Genomic DNA, 26782 nt, shown 5'->3' with positions numbered 1-26782 from the left:
GGGGGAGGAAGGAGATATAAATATTTATATGTGTATAAATATATAAAGTCTTGAGAAAAGGCACTCCAATCATCAAAAAATAATGGCCCTCATTCCGAGTTGTTCGCTCGCAAGCGGATTTTAGCAGATTTGCTCATGCTAAGCCGCCGCCTACTGGGAGTGAATCTTAGCATCTTAAAATTGCGACCGATGTATTCGCAATATTGCGATTACACACCTCGTAGCAGTTTCTGAGTAGCTCCAGACTTACTCGGCATCTGCGATCAGTTCAGTGCTTGTCGTTCCTGGTTTGACGTCACAAACACACCCAGCGTTCGCCCAGACACTCCTCCGTTCCTCCAGCCACTCCTGCGTTTTTTCCGGAAATGGTAGCGTTTTTTCCCACACGCCTATAAAACGGCCTGTTTCCGCCCAGTAACACCCATTTCCTGTCAATCACATTACGATCGCCAGAACGATGAAAAAGCCGTGAGTAAAATTTCTAACTACATAGCAAATTTACTTGGCGCAGTCGCAGTGCGGACATTGCGCATGCGCATTAAGCGGAAAATCGCTGCGATGTGAAGATTTTTACCGAGCGAACAACTCGGAATGAGGGCCAATGCTTCTTTATTACTTCCAATATAGCACTTTAGAGATAGAACAATGGTGGCTCATAATGCAAAAACACAGGCTCCAAAGTAAAATACCCAGGCAATCAGCATGCCCTAGTGATGAAACAGGACCAACAAATGCAGTTCTGAATATAAAAGGTCATAAACTTATCCGTCCCAGTTTATACACAAGAGTCAACACACAGTAGACATTATACACCGTGTAGCAACGCCATGTGTCCCAACAGCCGGCATCCTGAATGTTAGTGTGCCGGGAGGGAGGGTTAGGGTAAGGGGTAAGGTTTATTAATTTAATTAAAATTTTGGTATTATGGTGGTCGGGAGGCTGCTGTCAGTATTCTGACCAGTGGCATCCCGTATCCAACCCTAATTAAATATCCCCACAAGACCCCATATACAGTATTATAGAGTATATCAAAAATAGACGGCACTCAAGGACTTTTAAAGTGAAAGTATATTGTAAACAAAATCACAAAAACTTAAAAGTCTTTGAATGTTGTCCCTTTTCTCTGTATATGTATAATGATGCAAATCATCCCAGCCCACCTAGTGGCCACCTGCATCTGCCCTCCGAGAGGTGGTGTTAGTGGTGGAGGGGGTCTACAGGTTAAGGGGCGCTAGGCTGAAGATTTGCCTAGGGTGCAGCGAGACTTTGCACCGGCCCTGGATGTAAGTGTGCACTATGTGTTCGTGGATGACTCTTTGCTGCAGTGGTGAAGGTGACATGATGCTATGATCTTTAACAGTCAGTCAGTGACTGAAGTCGACAGACGGATAAGTTTATGACCTTTATATTCAGAACTGCATTTGTTGGTCCTGTTTTATCACTAGGGCATGTTGATTGCCTGTGTATTTTACATTGGAGCCTGTGTTTTTGCATTATGAGCCACCGTTGTTCTATCGCTACAGTGCTATATTGGAAGTAATAAAGAAGCATTATTTTTTGATGATTAGAGTGCCCTTTCTCAAGACTTTGTATTTTCTGGACCTTTGTGGAACGGACTATAAGGAGCACCAATGAGTATTTTTAAGAAGAGTGTGCGTTTGTCTATTACCACTATGTATAAATATATATATATATTCATTAACAGTTTCATATATAGCGCAGCAAATTTTGTTGTGTTTTTATATATATATATATATATATATATATATTTATTCTGAGGGGGCCCCAGTGAGATATTACTGTACTGGGCCCCAAGATTTCTGTTGCCGGCCCTGGGGACAATGCAGTGTACTGAGTGTGGTGGGCTGTCTGTCATGTGTAGGCTGGGGCCACATGACAAAACGCAAAACAGGCCCCACAGACACATCGGCCTACCAGGATTCTTCATGGTGAGCCCTATGGCTAATCCACCCCTGGTATAATTCAAGTGCACAGTCTGGAACCTGATCCCTAGAGGAGGAAGTGGGGCCCCAGGCAGTGGAGCCCACAGGGGGTTTCTCTGTACCCCTTTTGGCCAGTCCAACCCTGGGTGTACATGATGGTATGCCTCGGGCAGATCTCCTTTAATTGGCTGAACACATTAGAGAATCGGCCATCTACCTTGGTAACACTTCCAAGGATGTGGGTGTGTTCGGTTCTCGCATTTCTGCCTCGGCCATTGTAGCTCACCAGGCTTTCTGGTTACGTTCCTGGCAGGCGGATGCAGAATGCAAGAAGGCAGTTGAGACACTCCCTTTCTCAGGAGAGATCCTGTTTGATCCTGAATTGGACACATGAATCTCCCAGGCCACTCGTTGTTAATTCGCCTTTATCATCTTCAGCACCTAGTAGATCTTACACTAGAACTTCCGTTTGTTCCTTTCATGCCCCACAAAATTCAGAGGCCGTACACGAAAATCCGCAAATGCCTCCTGAGGAAAGAGTGGCTGGGGTAATGGTTCAGTCACCTCCTGCTACTAGGACACCAAATCAGCTGCCAAGACAGTATCATGAAGGAATGCCATCTCAGCAGGGCTCACCGAAGGTGGGAGCCCGTCTATTTGAGTTTCAGGATGTTTGGCTACAGACCTGCACCGATGCCTGGGTCCGAAACATAATATCCAGGGGATACCAGATAAACTTTGCATCTCAGGATATGCCTCCCAGCCTTAGAAAACAAGAAGGTGGTGTTACAGGAGGCTATCTCCAAGCTTCTGGATCGGAGGGTTTGATGCCAGTACCACCTCACCAGTGCCGGAAGGGGTTTTACTCAAACTTATTTGTTGTTCAGAAATCAGACAGTTTGGTCCGGCCCATACTGGACCTGAAGGACGAACCTCTACCTCACTGTGTACAAATTCAAGATGGAATATCTCTGCTCTGTGATTGCAGGCCAGGAAATGGCAGAATATTTAGTGTCCTTTGATATTAAGGACACTTTTCTGCACATTTCGATTTGGGAACCCCATCAGGCTTTCCTTTGGTTTCCAATTCGGGATTCCCATTACCAGTTTCAGGCACTTCCTTTTTGACTCTTGTCAGCGCCCAGAGTCTTCACAAAGGTGATGGCTACCATGGTAGCCCTACTGCGGCTATGGGGATGGCCACAATCCCATATCTCGATGATCTGCTCAAGGCGCCGTCAGCAGAAAGACTCCTGCAGGATGTGTCTGCCACTTATCACCTTCTCCTGCAACACGTTTGGATAATTAACTTTCCCAAGTCTCAACTGGTCCCATCACAGTTCCTCCGAATGATTATGGACACGACTCTACAGCGGTTATTCCTTCCAGTGGACAAGGTCACAGCAATTCAGCAGATGGTCCGCTCAGTAACCTTGAAGGATATCTGTGCATCTGTGCATACCCTTCTAGGGAAGATTATGTCCTCCTTCGAGGTCTTGGAGTTTGGGCAGTTTCATTCCAGGGCCTTACAACTACATCTCCTCTCTCAGTGGACCAGGTATCATCTGCAGATGCATCGCCTACTGTGCCTTTCTACCAGGATGTGCATATCACTCCTGTGATAGCTGCATTCCAGTCATCTACTAGCGGGTCATCGGTTCAGCATCTGGGAATGGGTTGTTCTGATGACGGATGCCAGCCTCAGGGGGTGGAGAGCGGTGGCGCTGGATTATCAATTTCAGGGCCACTGGTCGCGTCAGGCGGCAATCCTTCCAATAAATTTCCTGGAATTGAGAGCAGTCTACAGTGCTCTGGTACATCAACTGCAAAGTTGAACAACCATGTGAGAAGTCACTTGCATACTCTTCTGGGTGGAAAAGCATGCCGCAACACTGTTGACGGTGTTCATTTCCAGGGTAGACAACTAGGAAGCGGACTAGCTTAGTTGTCAGGAACCGCATCCAGGTGAGTGGGCCTTGCATCCACAGGTATTTCAGCAGCTGAAATACCTGTTTCCTTGATATTGCTCCCGCACTTGAAATCCCAATGCGGTGGTGGTCGACGCATTGCCAGCTCCATGGCAGATCCAGTTTGCGTCTCTATTCCCGCCATTTCTTCCCTTTCTTCAGGTGATTAAATGCATCAAGAGGGAAAGAGGCACAGTCATCCTAGTAGCATCGGACTGACCACACAGAAGCTGGTACTCAGATCTACAGATGCTCCTTGTAGACGAACCTTGGCCACTTCCACTAAGGCTGGACTTTCTTCATCAGGATCCATTCTGTCACCCCGCCTTACAGAAGCTGCGTTTGACATCGTGGCTGTTGAGATTGATCACTAGAGGCGCAAGGGCATCCCACAGGCAGTAATTCCAACAATGCTTTAGGCTTGAAAGCCTGTTTCTTCGACCCACTATCATGGAATTTGGGAATCTTATGTATCCTGGTGCGAGAGAAAGAAGTTTCCTATGACTTATTTTTGCCGCGCTCATCTCTTATTTTTACAAACTTGACTGGATACAGACCTGCGTATGGGTTCCCTAAAGGTACAGGTTTTTGCTCTGTTGATATTACCAAAGGTGGTTTCCATGTTTCACATTAACCAGCCAATTGTGGTGCTGGTTCTTTCTGAGATTTCACCCTTTGCATGCTCCCTGAATATGGTTCGTGCTTTGCGTATTTATGTAGACAGGACTCGGATTCCTTGCTCATTCTATACAATGCTGGAAAATGTAGCTGGCCTGTTTCTAAGCAGACTCTAGCGCTCTGGATATGTCTTATTATTCGCCAGGCTTATTTAGCGGCATCCAAGATTCTGCCTGCCTTCATCTTAGCTCATTTTACACTCTCATTTGGGAATTCTTGGATGGAGTCCAGAAGGGTTTCTGCATCACTGCTGTGTTGTGCAGCCACTTGACATTTTTAAAGCCTCTGAGTATCAATCTGTTTTACAGGTGTCGTAGCGCACTCCCTCCCATGGGGGTAAATTTGGGATATTCCCACAGTAATGCTCCAGTGTCCCTTGAAGGAAGATGTTGAAAACAGGATTTTGGTACGCAATAAATAAATTTTTCCGATTTCGGGGAGGAATAATTACAATGTATACTGTATGTATTAATTAATGTAATGGTAGTTTAAAAGATAATGACTCAAAATACACACACATTTATATATACTGTGTGTATGTGTGTGTATGTGTATATATATGGGATGTTAAGTATCTACTGTTCAATCTTATATGCTGCTACAGATATGTGTGCCATATGCTTGCTACTATAGTTTGCACTTTCTTTTGAAATAAGTAAAACGTCTTTCATTCAAGCAGTGTGCTGGTCTATCTGAGTTTGATCCCTCTGGTGGTTACTCTTGGAACTTTTTGCATTATTTCTCTGACCGGGCACCGGCCTCAATTGTATTTGAAAGTGTGAAGCGGCTTCTTCTGTGGATTTTCTATATATATTTATATATATATACGTGGATATTTCACCCAACACTCCTTACTCGATTATATACAAAACTTGCTGCGGTACCCTCCGTGGGTCAGAGATCCTGTCCCTTGTAGAAGGACTATCTGACATCATCAAGTGGATTCTCCAGACATGGGAACACGCTGGGGGCTGAGGCGGACGGCGACGGATAGTTGAGAGACATTGTAAAGCTAATGAGTCATTTGTCTTTGCTGGTATTTAAGTGTTTTCTGTTATTTGTGTAAATGTGAAGGCTTTGTTCCTGACGACGAGTTTGACCCCGAAATGTTGAAGGGCTTAATAAAGGATGCTATCATAACTTTTGACAGTCTGCTTGAGTGCCGCCGGATATTCCTTGTACTGTATATATATCTTGACGTCATCAAGCCCCGACCATGGGTGACGGCAGCCAGGGACACGCGCTTGTGAAGGGTCTATTTAGGTAAGCACCTTTGAATTGTTATCTTGATTCAGACGAAAGTTTAGATAAAACTGAAATATTAATTGACCTTTCTGTTCTAGTTTCTTTATTTCTGCATCGAAGCCTTGTGAGTGCCATCCTACCCATAACAACATACATTTGAATCATTGAGGAAAGGCACCCAGGCAATACTTAAGTTGCTGAGAGTGCCGGTCCAGGTGGGCTATACATCATATATATATAAATAAATAAATAAATAAATAAATATATATATATGGGGGGGATTTTACAGCATTTTACCTATAATACTTTTTTTACAGCATTTTACCCATGCTGAATTTTTAGGGGCCAGCTGACACCCTTAGTGTGAAAGGGAGTGTTTCTTATTATTTAATTCTTTTTTTATTCTATACCTACATGTGGTGCTGTACCTCTATAATCTATCTCTCTCTCTCTCTCTCTCTCTCTCTCTCTCTCTCTCTCTCTCTCTCTTTCTCTCTCTCATATATATATATATATATATATATATATATATACTGTGTGTATATATATATATATATATATATATTGGCGATGACCACCCGAACATTGAGATCCAAGCTGGGATCCGAGTCCTGCTCGGGACTTCCCGCCGTACAGGGCCGGTTCCAGGGCTTCTGGCGCCCCGGGCGGCATTGGGGGGCGTGGCTTCATACAGGGGGCGTGGTCATTTACGCCCCCTGTACAGACTGGAATGATGCGCGGTGCGCGATGACGTCATCGCGCACCGCACATCAAAGGTCCTTTCAACGAAGAGAAACTAGACGCGTAGCGTCTAGTTCCCTTCGTGGAGAGGACCTTGGCCGTGCGGTGCGCGATGACGTCATCGCGCACCGCACAGTAAAGGACCTCTCCACGAAGGGAAACTAGACGCGTACGCGTCTAGTTTCCCTTCCCAGCGGCCAGCGGCAGCAGGGCGACAGCGGGGGCCGGGGGGCACACACTGCAGCAGCGGATCTTGCCCTGGTGCGGCGCCCTCCGGAAGGCGCCCTGCGCCCTCCGGAAGGCGGCGTCCCGGGCAAAAGTACTGCTTGCCCGTGGCAAGATCCGCTACTGCCGCTGTACTTGGATCCCAAAGCGAGGCCGAATTTCGTCTTCCTGCAGTCGGATTCTCGCGGGTTTTGGATTCTATATAAGTCCCGTGCATCAACGCCATCTTCGTTCCGCCTGTGCAGAGTGCACTGGACGGACGTGTCCGTCTCAGTACTGTGTTGTCTGATGTTGGGTGGGTGCTCTGTCTGCTGTATCTGAAAGTGGGTGCTCTGTCTGCTGTATCTGAAAGTGGGTGCTCTGTCTGCTGTATCTGAAAGTGGGTGCTCTGTCTGCTGTATCTAAAAGGGGTGCTCTGTCTGCTGTATCTGAAAGGGGTGCTCTGTCTGCTGTATCTGAAAGGGGTGCTCTGACTGCTGTATCTGAATGGTGTGCTCTGCTGTATCAGCCAGGGGAGCTCTGCTGTATCTGAAAAAGGGGTGCTCTGTCTGCCGTATCAGTCCAGGAGTGCCCTGTCTGCTGTATCAGTCCAGGGGTGCCCTATCTGCTGTATCACTCCAGGGGTGCTAAGTCTGCTGTATCAGTCCAGGGGTGCTCTGCCTGCTGTATCTGAAATGGGTGATCTGTCCTTCCATCCAGGGGCTCCGCCCCAGTGTAAAATTAAAATAATTAAATCTAAAAACAAAAAGACTAATTCTAATTATAAAAAATATATATTTTTACTATACAATACAATTACTATACAATTTTTAAGTTATTTTCATAATTATTGTGACACTGCCAATCAGACTGCAGTATATTATTTCCTATTCATACACATATTGTTCTACGCTGTTGGTGAAGGTCAACCGCAGTGTTTGACTACCATTTCTGACTCATACACGTATTGTGCGACGCTGTTGGTGAAGCTAAACTGCAGTGTGTAATAATATATTTTTTTTCTCATTTGTACGACACTGTAACCGCAGTGTGTGATATAACAAATAATAATACATATTTTTGACTCATTTGTGCGACACTGTAACCGCAGTGTGTGATATAAAATAATATAAATAAAATAATATATATAAAAAATAATATATATATTTTGATTTAAATTAATATTTGTGTCATCCCAATATACATCCAGGGACTGCAGCTGCTCCATCCATCTAGGGGTGTTCTGTCAGTCCACCCAAAATAATTTTTTATATTTTGTGCTGTATCCTTTCAGTATACATCCAGGCGTGCTCCTTCCATTTCAGGGTGCTGTGTCCGTAGCTCATATTCTTATAATTTATTGTCCTGTTTTCATAATTCTTCTTATCACAACATTGTGATTCATTCAAATTAATATTATTAATAAAAATAATAATTATTATTATAAATTAAATTAAATTAATATTACTAAACTCTCCACACTTGAATAGCGAACCCTCTGCATGTGGAATATATCTTTGAGGAACAGAAGAACTTAATCCTAATTTTTAAATAATTTTAACAGATGATTACAGCATTTAAAAATATATTGTTAACTACCACGTGTTTGCTGCCCGCTGCTGTCCCTTAACTTAGTCATCCAGCTACCTCGGTGCAACCTTTTGGCCTAAACTGGATAAAAACAATATTGTGAGCTGTGAGGTGTTTAGGATAGACTGGAAAAGAGTGGAAATAAATGTTATTGAGGTTAATAATAGCGTAGGAACAAAAACACCCCCCAATTCTGTTATTTTAGCTGTTTTTATCATTTAAAAAAAAAAAAAACATCCAAAGCCAAAACCCGCAAGGGCTGTTTTGGCAAAACCAATACCGATCCAAAACACGAAGGAGGATATATTAGAGATGAGCGGGTTCGGTTCTCAGAGAACCGAACCCTACCGAACTTCACGTCTCGAGCCCAGATCCGAGTCAGGCTCGGGTTTTCCCGCCTGACTCTGAAACCCGAACGCGGCAAAACGTCATCATCCCACTGTCAGATTCTCGCAGGATTTGGATTCCATATAAGGAGCTGCGCGTCGCCGCCATTTTCACTCCAGTCTCGGAGAGTGTATAGAGAGGATGTGTCCTCAGTGTTCAGTGTCTGTGTGTTGGGGCGGGAAAGTGGGGTGGCAAGTGTTGTTCAGTCCAGTGTAGTCACTCAGTGTATTGTGCTGCATCAGTCCAGGCAGTCACAGTGTTGGTGTTCTCTGCTGCCATATATCCAGTGTAGCTGTAAAGTGGTGCTGTGTTGTGCAGACCAGTCCAGTGTAGTCAGTGTATTGTGCTGCATCAGTCCAGCCATTCACAGTGTTGGTGTTCTCTGCTGCCATATATCCAGTGTAGCTGTATAAAGTGGTGCTGTGTTGTGCAGACAGGTGGTAGTGTCCTGTGTCATCAGTAATTCCAGTGCCGAAATACGCTGCTGCTATATGTCCACTGCTGCAGTATAATAATTATAACAACAACGTGTTGTGCTGCATCAGAGCAGTGGTAGTGTCCTGTGTCATTAGTAATTCCAGTGACGATATACGCTGCTGCTATTTGTCCACTGCTGCAGTATAATAATTATAACAACAACGTGTTGTGCTTCATCAGAGCAGTGGTAGTGTCCTGTGTCATCAGTAATTCCCTTGACGATATACGCTGCTGCTATATGTCCACTGCTGCAGTATAATAATTACAACAACAACAACAACAACGTGTTGTGCTGCATCAGACCAGTGGTAGTGTCCTGTGTCATCAGTAATTCCAGTGACGATATACGCTGCTGCTATATGTCCACTGCTGCAGCAGTGGCGTCATGAGGGGGGTGCGGGGGGTGCGGCCCGCACCCGGGTGTAACCCTTCAATAGGGTGAAACCAAATAGAGCCCTGCACTCCCAGCCGCACCCTAATCCCATCAAAAGAACTGACATAGACATGTCAGCAGCGACGTCCACACCTCCTCTTCCCCGGCACTAAGCGCTGCAGGCTCAATAGGAGCTCTCCCCGCGCTCCGCTGCTTTCTGCGCCTGTCAACAGCTGACAGGCAGCGGCAAGCTAGATGACAGCACAGGACGGGGCACTGACTGTCAGCACGATCCCCCTGGCCGGAACTTCAGACTCTTCACTCCGAGTCCCCTCCCCTCAGAGGCGCGGCTCCCATCAGCGCTATGTGGGGCAAGGCGGAGGGCAGCTATTTACAAGCTGGCGAATGCTGGCATTGCTGAGGGTTTAATTGAAGTGGCCGGCGGCAGGTACAGCTGAGAAGTGTGGGGGAAGTACAGTGTCACTGTGTACAGGGGCCATGCTTGTGCTGATGATCGCGGCTGCAGGCAGGCAGATGTCTGTGAGGAGGAAGCAGCCCAGGGCTGGGATCATCAGTGCCAGTGGCCCCCACTGGCAGCATTTTATCTTTACATGCAGGTTGTAGTCAGGCCCGGCGACAGGGGGGGTCAAAGGGGACACACGTACGGGGCCACGAGTTTCAGGGGGGCCCCGAGCATCAGGGGCACACAAAATGTTTAGGCAGCGCATAAGAATGCTGTGTGATCCACACAGCGGGCAGGGCAGCAACACAGCTGCCGGACCCTGCTTGATCCAGTGGAGATACGTGGCGGAGGTGCGGTATGATGAAGCGGCAATGTCAGCAGTACTGATAATAAGTCAAATTGACTCATTACAGTATGCTGTGGCTGGCTGCGGGATGTAACAGGACAGGAGATGTTCCAGCTGGTTCAGCACCTCTCCTTATGCTTTCTCCCCCTCCGCACCTCCAGCCCACTTTGCCCGTCCACTATACTCTGCACAGCGCTGTTGTCCCCGCCTGCTGTCTCCCACATTAAAAAAGGGGCGGGCTAGCAGCGCTGCACAAACTCCTTTGGCCCGCCTCCGCAAGTCCCCCTGCTGCTGGTGCTGCCCGCGGCGGCGGGAATGAGACGACGTGATGCCATCACCTCACGTCCGTCTCTCCTGCCACATAAAGAGAGCCCTGAGGACGCCCACGACGACAGTGACTATCAATGGGGGAACAAAAGAAAAAGGTAGTTAAGAGCTGCATTTGGTGGTGGTGTGGGGCGGGGTGAGGGAAGATGTGCACTGTGCCAGCGATAAAATGTCCTGGGGTGAGACTGTGTGTAGGAAAAAGTGTACTGGGGGGGAGAGCTGTGTGTAGGATAAAGTGTACTGGGGGGGAAAGAGCTGTGTGTAGGATAAAATGTCCTGGGGTGAGAGCTGTGTGTAGGATCAAGTGTGCTAGGAGGAGGAGCTGTGTGTAGGATAAAGTGTGCTGGGGGGGAGAGCTGTGTGTATGATAAAGTGTGCTGGAGGGGAGAGCTGTGTGTAGGATAAAGTGTGCTGGGGGGGAGAGCTGTGTAGGATAAAGTGTGCTGGGGGGGAGAGCTGTGTGTAGGATAAAGTGTGCTGGGGGGGAGAGCTGTGTAGGATAAAGTGTGCTGGGGGGGAGAGCTGTGTAGGATAAAGTGTGCTGGGGGGAGAGCTGTGTAGGATAAAGTGTGCTGGGGGAGAGCTGTGTGTAGGATAAAGTGTGCTGGGGGGGAGAGCTGTGTGTAGGATAAAGTGTGCTGGGGGGGAGAACTGTGTGTAGGATAAAGTGTGCTGGGGGGGAGAGCTGTGTGTAGGATAAAGTGTGCTGGGGGTGAGAGCTGTGTGTAGGATAAAGTGTGCTAGGGGGAGAGCTGTGTGTAGGATAAAGTGTGCTGGGGGGAGAGCTGTGTGTAGGATAAAGTGTGCTGGGGGAGAGCTGTGTGTAGGATAAAGTGTGCTAGGGGGTAGAGCTGTGTGTAGGATAAAGTGTGCTAGGGGGAGAGCTGTGTGTAGGATAAAGTGTGCTAGGGGGTAGAGCTGTGTGTAGGATAAAGTGTGCTAGGGGGAGAGCTGTGTGTAGGATAAAGTGTGCTAGGGGGAGAGGTGTGTAGGATAAAGTATGCTGGGGTGGTGAGAGATGTGTGTAGGATAAAGTGTGCTTGGGGGTGAGAGATGTGTGTAGGATAAAGTGTGCTGGGGGGGTGAGAGATGTGTGTAGGATAAAGTGTGCTGGGGGGGAGAGATGTGTGTAGGATAAAGTGTGCTGGGGGGAGAGCTGTGTGTAGGATAAAGTGTGCTGAGGGGAGAGCTGTATGTAGGATAAAGTGTGCTGGGGGGGAGAGCTGTGTGTAGGATAAAGTGTGCTGGGGGGGAGAGCTGTGTGTAGGATAAAGTGTGCTGGGGGGGAGAGCTGTGTGTAGGATAAAGTGTGCTGGGGGGGAGAGCTGTGTGTAGGATAAAGTGTGCTGGGGGGGAGAGCTGTGTGTAGGATAAAGTGTGCTAGGGGGAGAGCTGTGTGTAGGATAAAGTGTGCTAGGGGGAGAGGTGTGTAGGATAAAGTATGCTGGGGTGGTGAGAGATGTGTGTAGGATAAAGTGTGCTTGGGGGTGAGAGATGTGTGTAGGATAAAGTGTGCTGGGCGGGTGAGAGATGGTGTAGGATAAAGTGTGCTGGGGGGGGAGAGCTGTGTGTAGGATAAAGTGTGCTGAGGGGAGAGCTGTATGTAGGATAAAGTGTGCTGGGGGGAGAGCTGTGTGTAGGATAAAGTGTGCTGGGGGGGAGAGCTGTGTGTAGGATAAAGTGTGCTGGGGGGGAGAGCTGTGTGTAGGATAAAGTGTGCTGGGGGGGAGAGCTGTGTGTAGGATAAAGTATGCTAGGGGGAGAGCTGTGTGTAGGATAAAGTGTGCTGGGGGGAGAGCTGTGTGTAGGATAAAGTGTGCTGGGGGGGAGCTGTTTGTAGGATAAAGTGTGCTGGTGGGAGCTGTGTGTAGGATAAAGTGTGATGGGTGCTGTGCTTGGAGAAGGGTGCTGTGTCAGAGGTGAAACTAGTGGCGGTGCTAGCGGGCACCAGACAAAATCTTGCCTAGGGCATCAAATTGGTTAGGTCCGGGTCTGGCTGAATGCACTTCGGGCCACCCACAAATTAATTAAAAGTGAATTAATTTCCAACACAAACATATATTTATATATGTAGTACATATCGAGGGGGGGAGTTGAGGGTGTAGGGGGCCCCCAGAGATATCATTGTATGGGGCCCCAAGGTTTCTGTTGCCGGCCCTGGTTGTAGTTACCAGCATGGGGGTTGTGTGCCCCCCTCCCCCGCTCTCCAGTCGCAGCAGCCTCTCAGGGCATTCACTTAAATCTCTCCCGAGTCCCGACTAGCTCAGTAGTTTCCTCTCTTCAGTTATATTTACTGCACTGCATGTTGCCCCGCCCCCAGGTCTCCTGCTGCTCCTCTGTTCTCCTCCTTCTCCTGCTTCTTCTAGCTCTCACAAGTTTCCCAGGTATGCTTCCTTCCCCTACATTCCCAGGTGTGCCTCTTTCCCCTGTATCCCCAGGTGTGCCTCTTTCCCCTGTATCCACATGTGTGCCTCTTTCCCCTGTATCCCCAGGTGTGCCTCTTTCCCCTGTATCCCCAGGTGTGCCTCTTTCCCCTGAATCCCCAGGTGTTCCCCTGTATCTCCATGTGTGCCTCTTTCCCCTGTATCTCCATGTGTGCCTCTTTCCCCTGTATCCCCATGTGTGCCTCCTTCCCCTGTATACCCATGTGTTACTCTTTCCCTATATCCCCATGTGTGCCTCTGCTCCTACTTACCCAAGTGAACCTTTCACCTATATCAGCTGTGTTTTTGTCACCCCTCCGTCTGTGCCTCTGCCCCTCAACCCTTCTATGCCGCAGTTCCCTTTCCCATAAGTGCCTCGCTCACTTTCCTATATCTGTACAGTCTGTATATCTTTGGTACTTTCCCCATCTGTGTCTCTGATACTCCCCCCCCTTCCCCCCCTCTGTGACTCTGCCCCCATGCGCCGTGTGCTCCTCTCCCCCTCCATGTGTGCCTGTCTGTCTCTGCTCCTTTCCCCATCTGTACCTCTGCTACCGGCAGTGGCGGGTGCGGGGGGTGCCGCCCGCACCCCGGTGTCACCCTTCAATGGGGTGACACCAAACAAGAGCCGCACTCGCACCTGCTAGGGGGGGATGCGATCAAAACTGAGCCGCGGCGGAGTCTTTTTGTTGCAGGCGGGGGTATATGATTTTGATTCGGCGAGGGTGCGATCGTAACTGCAGTGCTCTATTTGCCTTACGATCGCACCCCCGCCGACTCAAAATCATATACCCCCGCCTGCAACAAGAAGACTCCGCCGCGGCTCAGTTTTGATCGCATCCCATCCCCCCCCTCCCCCCTGCTGGAAGAGGAGGACTCCGCCGCGGCCGGGTCTGAACGTCATCACGCCGCCGGGATTCTAGGAGGGAGAAGTGTGAGGATGCTCTTGCGGCTTGCTATTCTCCTCACCCGCGCCAGCCACATTCTGCACACTGCCGCCGCCCACGTCCTCCGCTGCTCATCTTAGGTACTCTTACCCTGCTTCCCTGTGTCCCTCTCCCTGTCACTGTCCCTGCTGCCAATCTCCCTGGCCCTGAGTTGTGGATCATACTGTGTGGCATATGTGAATTTTGTCTAAATCTACTGTATGTTGTATAATGTGAATTTCGGCTCATTCAGTGTGCTATAATGTGAATTTCTGCTCATTCTGTGTGCTATAATGTGAATTTCGGCTCATTCTGTGTGCTATCATGTGATTTTGGCTCATTCTGTGTGCCATCATGTGATTTTCGGCTCATTCTGTGTGCTATAATGTGAATTTCTGCTCATACCGTGTGCTATAATGTGAATTTCGGCTCATTCTGTGAGCTATCATGTGATTTTCGGCTCATTCTGTGTGCTATAATGTGAATTTCTGCTCATACCGTGTGCTATAATGTGAATTTCGGCTCATTCTGTGTGCCATCATGTGATTTTCGGCTCATTCTGTGTGCTATAATGTGAATTTCTGCTCATACCGTGTGCTATCATGTGATTTTCGGCTCATACTGTGTGGTATAACGTCACCCGGCTCCATAGCAGTGCATGCTAATATGGACGAGATTGTCCATATTGGCCTGCATGCATAAGTGACCCAGCACCAATGATGAACGAGTGCGGGGCCGCACATCGTTCATCGCTGGTGCCTACGTACGAGAAACTTCATATCGTGCAGTTATATCGCCTAATGTGTAGGGCCCATTAGCTGTTTATGGACCTAATTCTGGTCGCATTTCATTTTAGCAATAATCGCAATAGAGTGATTTTTGCAAAAATATGCCACGGTAACAGTGTGCATGCAATCAAAGCGCGTTTGCATCCCTGAAGGATGCGACTGCACTTTCATTGACAGCGGCGGGCAGTGCCGTAACTATGTGTGTGTCAGGTGTGCCTGGCACACAGCGCAGTCGCCCTGAGGGCGCAACGGCCCCGATTCCCTAAAGTCAGCAGCTTGTAATGAGTCAAATTGACTCATTACAAGCCGCCTGTGCCGGAGGAGGAGAGGAGCAGCAGCGGGAGCAGCGGAGAAGGAAGAGGAGGGAGGGGGTGGAGGGAAGGAGCCGCAGCAGCGCTATGTAATTGGTGGCAGCGCTGCTGCAGCTGTCCCTCTCATTCCACATAGGCTGGCTGCCACTGCTGTGAATGTTGGGATGCGCTTCCCTCATCCCAGCATGCACAGCAGTGGCGGCCAGCCAATGCGGAAAGATAGGGACAGCTGCAGCGGCACCGCCAGCAATTACAGTGCACTGCTGCGGCTCCCTCCCTCCTCCCCCTCCCTCCTCTTCCTTCTCCCCTGCACCCGGAGCTGCCAGCACCGAGGAGCCTGACTGAGCCAGCGGAGAAATGGTAAGTATAATCTATTCTGTCTGCCGTAATGTGCAAAAAGGGGACTCTGTCTGCCGTAATGTGTAAAAAGGGGGATGCTGTCTGCCGTAATGTGTAAAAAGGGGGACGCTGTCTGCCGTAATGTGTAAAAAGGGGCTCTACCTGGTGTAGTGGCGCTACTGTGCGGCGTAATTTGAATAATGGAGACTACTGTGCCGTGTAATATGAATCGTTATTATTTTGTGGCCACACCCCTTCCCATGAAGCCACGCCCCTATATTTTTTGCTCGCACCTACGGCGCGCCCTGTCACTGTTTTGCGTGCAGGTTGGCACCAATGCCCTATTTTGCACACAGCACTAAAATGTCTAATTACGCCACTGGCGGCGGGCATTGGGGGCAGGCGTAGCTGCGAAAGGGGTCAGAGCTTTTTTGGGGCGGCTACGTGACATCACACGCGCCCACTACAACCCAAAAATTGGCGGTTCAATGCCTGGATACGCAGCCTAGCTACGTCTGCAGGGGGTCATCCTTAGTTTCTGCTTCAGTGATGGGATCTCAATTATTTTGCGATCGCATCGCTGGATGCCAATTAGCATGCTGGACAGCCCCCAGCATGCTGCAGAAACGATTGCAGATACTGCTTTTTAGCAGAATATGCAAACCAACCTGATTAGGGTCCTATGTCACTACTATTGCCATCGCATTCAGTGATATACAGGAATTATGATTTACAAGTAAAACTAGTACAAAAACATTACTAAGGATGTGTGTGGTGTGATATGGGAGGAGGTCCATGGGGGGGTGACACCATGAGTTACCACGCCGGGTGACACCAACCCTAGTGACGCCTCTGTGCTGCAGTATAATAATTATAACAACAATGTGTTGTGCTGCATCAGACCAGTGGTAGTGTACTGTGTCATCAGTAATTCCAGTGACGATATACGCTGCTGCTATATGTCCACTGCTGCAGTATAATAATTATAACAACAACGTGTTGTGCTGCATCAGACCAGTGGTAGTGTCCTGTGTCATCAGTAATTCCAGTCATTCCTGTGACGCATATTGTCTCATATAACTCCCAAAAAATAATGGAGAACAAAAAGTTTGAGGAGAAAATAGGGAAAGATCAAGAAGAACCACTTCCTCCTACTGCTGAAGCTGCTGACACTAGCCATGACATAGACAATGAAATGCCATCAACGTCGTCTGCCAAGGCCGATGCCCAATGTGATAGTAGAGGGCATGTAAAATCCAAAAAGCCAAAGTTCAGTAAAAAGAACCAAAAAAATAAATTTAAATCGTCTGAGAAGAAACGTAAACTTGCCAATATGCCATTTACGACACGGAGTGGCAAGTAACGGTTGAGGCCCTGGCCTATGTTCATGGCTAGTGGTTCATCTTCACATGACGATGGAAGCCCTCATCCTCCCGCTAGAAAAATTAAGAGTTAAGCTGGATAAAGCACATAAAAGAACTGTGCGCTCTGAGATGGTATCAGAAATCCCCAAGGAGAGTCCAAGTGTGTCGGCGGTTGCGATGCCTGACCTTCCCAACACTGGACGGGAAGTGGTGGCTCCTTCCACCATTTGCACACCCCCTGCAAGTGCTGGAAGGAACACCTACAGTCCAGTTCCTAATATTCAAATTGAAGATGTCACTGTTGAAGTACACCAGGATGAGGATATGGGTGTTGCTGGCGCTGAGGAGGAAGTTGACGATGAGGATTCTGATGGTGATGTGGTTTGTTTAAGTCAGGCATCGGGAGAGACACCTGTTGTCCTTGGAACAAAGAAGCCCATTGTGATCCCTGGGCAAACTACCAAAAAAGCCACCTCTTCTGTGTGGAATCTTGACAACAGGTGTCAAGCCATCTGTTGCCTCTGTCAATCTGTAATAAGTAGGGGTAAGGATATTAACCACCTAGGAACATCCTCCCTTATACGTCAACTGCTGCGCATTCATCAGAAGTCACTGTCAAGTTCAGAAACTTTGGGTAAGAGTGTAAGCAGTCCACTGACACCTAAATCCCTTCTTCCTCCTGTACCCAAACTCCTGCAATCCACACCACCAACTCCCTCAACGTCAACTTCCTCCTCAGTCAGGAACGTCCATAGTCCTGCAGGCCATGTCACTGTCAAGACTGAGGAGTCCTCTCCTAACCGGGATTCCTCCGTAGGATCCTTGAGTGTTACGCCTGCTGTTGCTGCCGCTGCTGTTGTTGCTGCTGGAAATCGATCGTCATCCCAGAGGGGAAGTCGGAAGACCACTTGTACTACTTCCAGTAATCAACTGACTGTCCAACAGTCCTTTGTGAGGAAGATGAAATATGACAGCAGTCATCCTTTTGTAATGCGGATAACTCAGGCCTTAACAGCTATGTTGCTGTTAGAGGTGCATCCGGTATTCACCATTAGTTTAGTGTCACTTAAAGATTTGACGGAGATAGTGTGTCCCCAGTATCAAATCCCATCTAGGTTCCGCTTCTCTAGGCAGGCGATACAGAGAATGTACACAGACGTCAGAAAAAGAGTCACCAGTGTCCTACAAAATGCAGTTGTATCCAGTGTCCACTTAACCACGGACATGTGGACAAGTGGAACAGAGCAGACTAAGGACTATATGACTGTAACAGCCCACTGGGTAGATGTATGGCCTCCCGCAGCGGCATCAGTAGCAGCATCTTGCAAACGCCAACTCATTCCTAGGCAGGCTACGCTATGTATCACCGCTTTCCATAAGAGGCACACAGCTGACAACCTCTTACAGAAACTGAAGAACATCATCACAGAATGGCTTACCCCAATTGGACTCTCCTGGGGATTTGTGATATCGGACAACGCCACCAATATTGTGCGTGCATTACATCTGGGCAAATTCCAGCACGTCCCATGTTATGCACATACAATTAATTTGGTGGTGCAGAATTTTTTTTTAAATGAGAGGGGTGTGCAGGAGATGCTGTTGGTGGCCCGAAAAATTGCGGGCCACTTTCAGCATTCTGCCACTGCATGCTGAAGACTGGAGCGCCAGCAAACACTCCTGAACCTGCCCCGCCATCAACTGAAGCAAGAGGTGGTAACGAGGTGGAATTCAACACTCTATATGCTTCAGAGGATGGAGGAGCAGCAAAAGGCCATTCAAGCCTATACATCCACCTACGATATATGCAAAGGAGGTGTAATGCACCTGACTCAAGCGCAGTGGAGAATGATTTCCGTCTTGTGCAAGGTTCAACAACCCTTCGAACTTTCCACACGTGAAGTCAGTTCAGACACTGCCAGCTTGAGTCAGGTCATTCCTCTCATCAGGCTTTTGCAGAAGCAGCTGGATAAATTGAACGAGGAGCTAAGAAGGAGCGATTCCACAAAGTATGTGGGACTTGTGGATGGAGCCCTTCATTCGCTTTGCCAGGATTCATGGGTGGTCAATCTGTTGAAATCAGAGCACTACATTTTGGCCACTGTGCTCGATCCTAGGTTTAAAGTCTACGTTGTATCTCTCTTTCCAGCAGATACAAGTGTGCAGAGGTGCAAAGACCTGCTGGTTAGTAAATTGTCAACTCAAGCGGAACGTGACCCGTCAACAGCTCCTCCTTCAATTTCTCCCGCCACTGGGGCTGCAAGGAAAAGGATAACATTTCCTAGCCCACCCGCTGGCGGTGATGCAGGGCAGTCAGGAGCGAAAGCTGACATCTGGTCCGGCCTGAAGGACCTGCCAACGATTACTAACATGTCTATTGTCACTGCATATGATTCTGTCACCATTGAAAGAATGGTGGAGGATTATATGAGTGACAGCATCCAAGTAGGCATGTCAGACAGTCCATACGTATACTGGCAGGAAAAAGAGGCAATTTGGAGGCCCTTGCACAAACTGGCTTTATTTTACCTTAGTTGCCCCCCCCCCCTCAAGTATGTACTCCGAAAGATTGTTTAGTGCAGCCGGTAACCTTGTCAACGATCGACATAGGAGATTACTTCCACTAAATGTGGAGAAGATGATGTTCATCAAAATGAATTATAAAGTCCTCCGGGAAGACCTTTACCAGCAATTGCCTACAGAAAGTACACAGGGACCTGTGATGGTGGATTCCAGTGGGGACGAATTAATACTCAGTGAGGAGGATGTACACGGTGAAAGGGGTGAGGAATTGGAGGATGATGATGAGGTGGACATCTTGCCTCTGTAGAGCCAGTTTGTGCAAGGAGAGATTGATTGCTTCTTTTTTGGTGGGGGCCCAAACAAACCAGTCATTTCAGCTACAGTCGTGTGGCAGACCCTGTCGCTGAAATGATTGCTTTGTTAAAGTGTGCATGTCCTGTTTATACAACATAAGGGTGAGCGGGAGGGCCCAAGCACAATTCCATTTTGCACCTCTTTTTCTTTTTTTCTTCTTTGCATCATGTGTTGTTTGGGGACTAGTTTTTGAATAGTGCCATCTTGTCTGCAACTGCAGTGCCACTCCTAAATGGGCCAGGTGTTTGTGCCGCACACTTGTGTCGCTTAGCTTAGTCATACAGCCACCTCAATGCAACTTTTTGGCCTAAAAACAAGGGCCCTCATTCCGAGTTGTTCGCTCTGAGATTTTCATCGCATCGCAGTGAGAATTCTCTTATTGCGCATGCGCAATGTTCGCACTGCGACTGCGCCAAGTAACTTTACTATGAAGAAAGTAAGTTTACTCACGGCTTTTTCATCGCTCCGACGTTCGCATTGTGATTGACAGGAAATGGGTGTTACTGGGCGGATGCACGGCGTTTTAGGGGCGTGTGGCTGGAAACGCTACCGTTTCCGGAGAAAACGCAGGAGTGGCCGGGGAAACGGTGGGTGTGCCTGGGCGAACGCTGGGTGTGTTTATGACGTCAGCCAGGACCGAAAAGCACTGAACTGATCGCACAGGCAGAGTAAGTCTGAAGCTACTCAAAAACTGCTAACTCGTTTGTAATCGCAATATTGCGCATACATCGGTCGCACATTTAAGAAGCTAAGATTCACTCCCAGTAGGCGGCGGCTTAGCGTGTGTAACTCTGCTACATTCGCCTTGCGAGCGATCAACTCGGAATGAGGGCCAATATTGTGAGGTTTTCAGAATAGACTGGAAATTAGTGGAAATGATTGTTATTGAGGTTAATAATACTGTAGGAGCAAACTTACCCCCAAATTCTGTGATTTTAGCTATTTTTATGTTGTTGTTTTTTTCAAAAATCACCCAGATCCAAAACCAAAACACGAAAGGGTGATTTTGGCAAAACCAAGCCAACACCAAAACACAAAAATGGAATTAGAACCAAAACCAAAACACAAAACACAAAAAGTGCCCACCGCACATATCTAGGATATATATATAAACAATAGGCTAGAATCCACAGCACTCATTCATATGCGGTGCCAGTGGTATTTGTGTCCAGAGATGTAGCTAGGAGCCATGGTGCCCAGAGCAAGAGTATGTTTCAGCACCCCGTCTCCTGTACTGAATTGGGTGCATGTTACATTTGAAAAGAAAAAATATAAAAAAAATCCTAAATTGGTGAAAGCCCAGTTCTAGACCTTGTGGATCAAAAGTGTCTTTTGCCTTCCCCCCCCCCCCATGTTTAAAACAGGGACAGTGTGTGCCAAAGGCGCGTAACAAAAATATAGAGGCGTGGCTTCAAGGGGAAGGGGTGTGGCCACAGATAGTACCAATTCAGTTTACACCACACAGTATTGTCCGTTATTTACTAGAGATGTGCAGCGGGCATTTTTCGTGTTTTGTGTTTTGGTTTTGGATTCAGGTCCGGGGTCGTGTTTTGGATTCAAATGTGTTTTGGATTCGGGTGATTTTAAAAAAAAACCTCAAAAACAGCTAAAATCATAGAATTTGGGGGTCATTTTGATCCTATAGTATTATTAAGATCAATAACCATAATTTCCACTAATTTCCAGTCTATTCTGAACACCTCACACCTCACAATATTATTTCTCTGACGTCCTAGTGGATGCTGGGAACTCCGTAAGGACCATGGGGAATAGCGGCTCCGCAGGAGACTGGGCACAAAAGTAAAAGCTTTTAGGTCACCTGGTGTGCACTGGCTCCTCCCCCTATGACCCTCCTCCAAGCCTCAGTTAGATTTTTGTGCCCGGCCGAGAAGGGTGCATGCTAGGTAGCTCTCCAGAGCTGCTTAGAGTAAAAGTTCTAAATAGGTTTTTTTATTTTCAGTGAGACCTGCTGGCAGCAGGCTCACTGCATCGTGGGACTAAGGGGAGAAGAAGCGAACTCACCTGACTGCAGAGTGGATTGGGCTTCTTGGCTACTGGACATTAGCTCCAGAGGGACGATCACAGGTTCAGCCTGGATGGGTCCCGGAGCCGCGCCGCCGGCCCCCTTACAGAGCCAGAAGAGCGAAGAGGTCCGGAAAAATCGGCGGCAGAAGACGTTCCTGTCTTCTATAAGGTAGCGCACAGCACTGCAGCTGTGCGCCATTGCTCTCAGCACACTTCACACTCCGGTCACTGAGGGTGCAGGGCGCTGGGGGGGAGCGCCCTGAGACGCAATAAAACATGTTTAAACCTTATATGGCTAAAGAAATACATCACATATAGCTCCTGGGCTATATGGATGCATTTCACCCCTGCCAGTTTTCCTAAAAAAAGCGGGAGAAAAGGCCGCCGTGAAGGGGGCGGAGCCTATCTCCTCAGCACACAAGCGCCATTTTCCCTCACAGTTCCGCTGGAAGGAAGGCTCCCAGACTCTCCCCTGCAGTCCTGCTACAGAATCAGGGTAAAACAAGAGAGGGGGGGCACTAATTGGCAGAAAATACATATATAGCAGCTATAGAAGGGAGAAACACTTATATAAGGTTATCCCTGCATATATATAGCGCTCTGGTGTGTGCTGGCAAACTCTCCCTCTGTCTCCCCAAAGGGCTCGTGGGGTCCTGTCCTCTATCAGAGCATTCCCTGTGTGTGTGCTGTGTGTCGGTACGATTGTGTCGACATGTATGAGGAGGAAAATGATGTGGAGGCGGAGCAATTGCCTGTAATAGTGATGTCACCCCCTAGGGAGTCGACACCTGACTGGATGGTCGTATGGAAGGAATTACGTGACAGTGTCAGCACTTTGCAAAAAACTGTTGACGACATGAGACAGCCGACAAATCAGTTAGTGCCTGTCCAGGCGTCTCAAACACCGTCAGGGGCTCTAAAGCGCCCGTTACCTCAGATGGTCGACACAGACCCAGACACGGATACTGACTCCAGTGTCGACGGTGACGAGACAAACGTAATGTCCAGTAGGGCCACACGTTACATGATCACGGCAATGAAGGAGGCTTTGAACATTTCTGATACTACAAGTACCACAAAAAAGGGTATTATGTGGGGTGTGAAAAAACTACCCATAGTTTTTCCTGAATCAGATGAATTAAATGAGGTGTGTGACAAAGCGTGGGTTTCCCCCGATAAAAAACTGCTGATTTCTAATAAATTATTGGCATTATACCCTTTCCCGCCAGAGGTTAGGGCGCGTTGGGAAACACCCCCTAGGGTAGATAAGGCGCTCACACGCTTATCAAAACAAGTGGCGTTACCGTCTCCTGATACGGCCGCCCTCAAGGAACCAGCTGATAGAAAGCTGGAAAATATCCTAAAAGGTATATACACACATACTGGTGTTATACTACGACCAGCAATCGCCTCAGCCTGGATGTGCAGTGCTGGAGTGGCTTGGTCGGATTCCCTGACTGAAAATATTGATACCCTGGATAGGGACAGTATATTATTGACTATAGAGCATTTAAAGGATGCATTACTATATATGCGAGATGCACAGAGGGATATTTGCACCCTGGCATCAAGAGTAAGTGCGTTGTCCATTTCTGCCAGAAGAAGTTTATGGACACGACAGTGGTCAGGTGATGCGGATTCAAAACGGCATATGGAAGTTTTGCCGTATAAAGGGGAGGAGTTATTTGGGGTCGGTCTATCAGACCTGGTGGCCACGGCGACGGCTGGGAAATCCACCTTTTTACCCCAGGTCACCTCTCAGCAGAAAAAGACACCGTCTTTTCAAACTCAGTCCTTTCGTCCCCATAAGGGCAAGCGGGCAAAAGGCCACTCATTTCTGCCCCGGGGCAGAGGAAGGGGAAAAAGACTGCAGCAAGCAGCCTCTTCCCAGGATCAGAAGCCCTCCCCCGCTTCTGCCAAGTCTTCAGCATGACGCTGGGGCTTTACAGGCGGACTCAGGCACGGTGGGGGCCCGTCTCAAAAATTTCAACGCGCAGTGGGCTCACTCGCAAGTGGACCCCTGGATCCTGCAGGTAGTATCACAGGGGTACAAACTGGAATTCGAGACGTCTCCCCCTCGCCGGTTCCTGAAGTCTGCTCTACCAACGTCTCCCTCCGACAGGGAGGCAGTATTGGAAGCTATTCACAAGCTGTATTCCCAGCAGGTGATAATCAAGGTACCCCTCCTACAACAGGGAAAGGGGTATTATTCCACGCTGTTTGTGGTACCGAAGCCGGACGGCTCGGTGAGACCGATTTTAAATCTAAAATCATTGAACACTTACATAAAAAGGTTCAAATTCAAGATGGAATCACTCAGAGCAGTGATAGCAAACCTGGAAGAAGGGGACTATATGGTGTCTCTGGACATCAAAGATGCTTATCTCCATGTCCCAATCTACCCTTCTCACCAAGGGTACCTCAGGTTTGTGGTACAGAACTGTCATTATCAGTTTCAGACGCTGCCGTTTGGGTTGTCCACGGCACCACGGGTCTTTACCAAGGTAATGGCCGAAATGATGATTCTTCTTCGAAGAAAAGACGTCTTAATTATCCCTTACTTGGACGATCTCCTGATAAGGGCAAGGTCCAGGGAACAGTTAGAGGTCGGAGTAGCACTATCTCAGGTGGTGCTACGTCAGCACGGGTGGATTCTAAATATTCCAAAATCGCAGCTGATTCCAACAACACGTCTACTGTTCCTAGGGATGATTCTGGACACAGTCCAGAAAAAGGTGTTTCTCCCGGAGGAGAAGGCCAGGGAGTTATCCGAGCTAGTCAGGAACCTCCTGAAACCAGGACAAGTGTCAGTGCATCAATGCACAAGGGTCCTGGGAAAGATGGTGGCTTCTTACGAAGCGATTCCATTCGGAAGATTCCATGCAAGAACGTTTCAGTGGGATCTGCTGGACAAATGGTCCGGATCGCATCTTCAGATGCATCAGCGGATAACCGTATCTCCAAGGACAAGGGTGTCTCTCCTGTGGTGGTTTCAGAGTGCTCATCTTCTAGAGGGCCGCAGATTCGGCATTCAGGATTGGATTCTGGTGACCACGGATGCCAGCCTGAGAGGCTGGGGAGCAGTCACACAGGGAAGAAACTTCCAGGGCTTGTGGTCAAGCATGGAAACGTCTCTTCACATAAATATCCTGGAACTAAGGGCAATTTACAATGCCCTAAGTCAAGCAAGGCCTCTGCTTCAGGGTCAGTCGGTTTTGATCCAATCGGACAACATCACGGCAGTCGCCCACGTAAACAGACAGGGCGGCACAAGAAGCAGGAGGGCAATGGCAGAAGCTGCAAGAATTCTTCGCTGGGCGGAAAATCATGTGACAGCACTGTCAGCGGTGTTCATTCCGGGAGTGGACAACTGGGAAGCAGACTTCCTCAGCAGACACGACCTCCACCCGGGGGAGTGGGGACTTCACCCAGAAGTCTTCCACGTGATTGTAAACCGTTGGGAAAAACCAAAGGTGGACATGATGGCGTCTCGTCTCAACAAGAAACTAGACAGATATTGCGCCAGGTCAAGGGACCCTCAGGCAATAGCGGTGGACGCTCTGGTAACACCGTGGGTGTACCAGTCAGTGTATGTGTTCCCTCCTCTGCCTCTCATACCCAAAGTACTGAGAATCATAAGAAGGAGAGGAGTAAGAACTATACTCGTGGCTCCGGATTGGCCAAGAAGGGCTTGGTACCCGGAACTTCAAGAGATGCTCACGGAGGACCCGTGGCCTCTACCTCTCAGAAAGGACCTGCTCCAGCAGGGACCTTGTCTGTTTCAAGACTTACCGCGGCTGCGTTTGACGGCATGGAGGTTGAACGCCGGATCCTGAAGGAAAAAGGCATTCCAGATGAAGTCATCCCTACCCTGGTCAAGGCCAGAAAGGATGTAACCGCAAAACATTATCACCGCATTTGGCGGAAATATGTTGCGTGGTGTGAGGCCAAGAAGGCCCCTACAGAGGAATTTCAACTGGGTCGTTTCCTGCATTTCCTGCAAACAGGACTATCTATGGGCCTAAAATTAGGGTCCATTAAGGTTCAAATTTCGGCCCTGTCAATCTTCTTCCAAAAAGAACTGGCTTCAGTGCCTGAAGTTCAGACGTTTGTCAAAGGGGTACTGCATATACAGCCTCCTTTTGTGCCTCCAGTGGCACCTTGGGATCTCAATGTAGTGTTGAGTCTCCTAAAATCACATTGGTTTGAACCACTCACCACTGTGGAATTGAAATATCTCACATGGAAAGTGGTCATGCTGTTAGCCCTGGCTTCAGCCAGGCGTGTCTCTGAATTGGCGGCTTTATCATATAAAAGCCCTTACCTAATTTTTCATTCAGACAGGGCAGAACTGAGGACTCGCCCTCAATTTCTCCCTAAGGTGGTTTCAGCGTTTCACATGAACCAGCCTATTGTGGTACCTGCGGCGACTAGGGACTTGGAGGACTCCAAGTTGCTGGACGTAGTCAGGGCCCTGAAAATATATGTTTCCAGGACGGCTGGAGTCAGAAAATCTGACTCGCTGTTTATCCTGTATGCACCCAACAAGCTGGGTGCTCCTGCTTCTAAGCAGACGATTGCTCGTTGGATTTGTAGTACAATTCAGCTTGCACATTCCGTGGCAGGCCTGCCACAGCCAAAATCTGTAAAAGCCCATTCCACAAGGAAAGTGGGCTCATCTTGGGCGGCTGCCCGAGGGGTCTCGGCTTTACAACTTTGCCGAGCAGCTACTTGGTCAGGGGCAAACACGTTTGCTAAATTTTACAAATTCGATACCCTGGCTGAGGAGGACCTGGAGTTCTCTCATTCGGTGCTGCAGAGTCATCCGCACTCTCCCGCCCGTTTGGGAGCTTTGGTATAATCCCCATGGTCCTTACGGAGTTCCCAGCATCCACTAGGACATCAGAGAAAATAAGAATTTACTTACCGATAATTCTATTTCTCATAGTCCGTAGTGGATGCTGGGCGCCCATCCCAAGTGCGGATTG

The 26782-nt window shown here is 48.4% G+C and overlaps 1 protein-coding gene across 5 annotated transcripts in view; it reads left to right on the top strand.

Moving 5' to 3' along the window:
- Positions 1-26782, top strand: part of MYLK (myosin light chain kinase) — a 1073187-nt gene that overhangs the window by 721323 nt on the left and 325082 nt on the right. Inside the window, exons 1-2 of one of the 5 annotated variants that reach the window (XM_063934066.1) lie at positions 5837-5851; positions 5932-6048. The exons of 3 other annotated variants lie outside the window; for them this stretch is intronic. Coding sequence is in view for 1 of the 2 variants with exons in the window: in XM_063934065.1 (XP_063790135.1) it covers positions 5805-5851 (47 nt within the window). In the remaining variant the exon portion in view is untranslated. Of the gene's footprint in view, positions 1-5744; positions 5852-5931; positions 6049-26782 lie in introns of those variants that run through there. One more of the 5 variants, XM_063934065.1, reaches the window with a different exon arrangement.

This window comes from Pseudophryne corroboree, chromosome 7, assembly GCF_028390025.1.
Source record: "Pseudophryne corroboree isolate aPseCor3 chromosome 7, aPseCor3.hap2, whole genome shotgun sequence".
Classification (NCBI taxonomy): domain Eukaryota; kingdom Metazoa; phylum Chordata; class Amphibia; order Anura; family Myobatrachidae; genus Pseudophryne; species Pseudophryne corroboree.
Note: the sequence above shows the minus strand (reverse complement) of the source record. Positions and strands in the feature narration are given on the sequence as shown.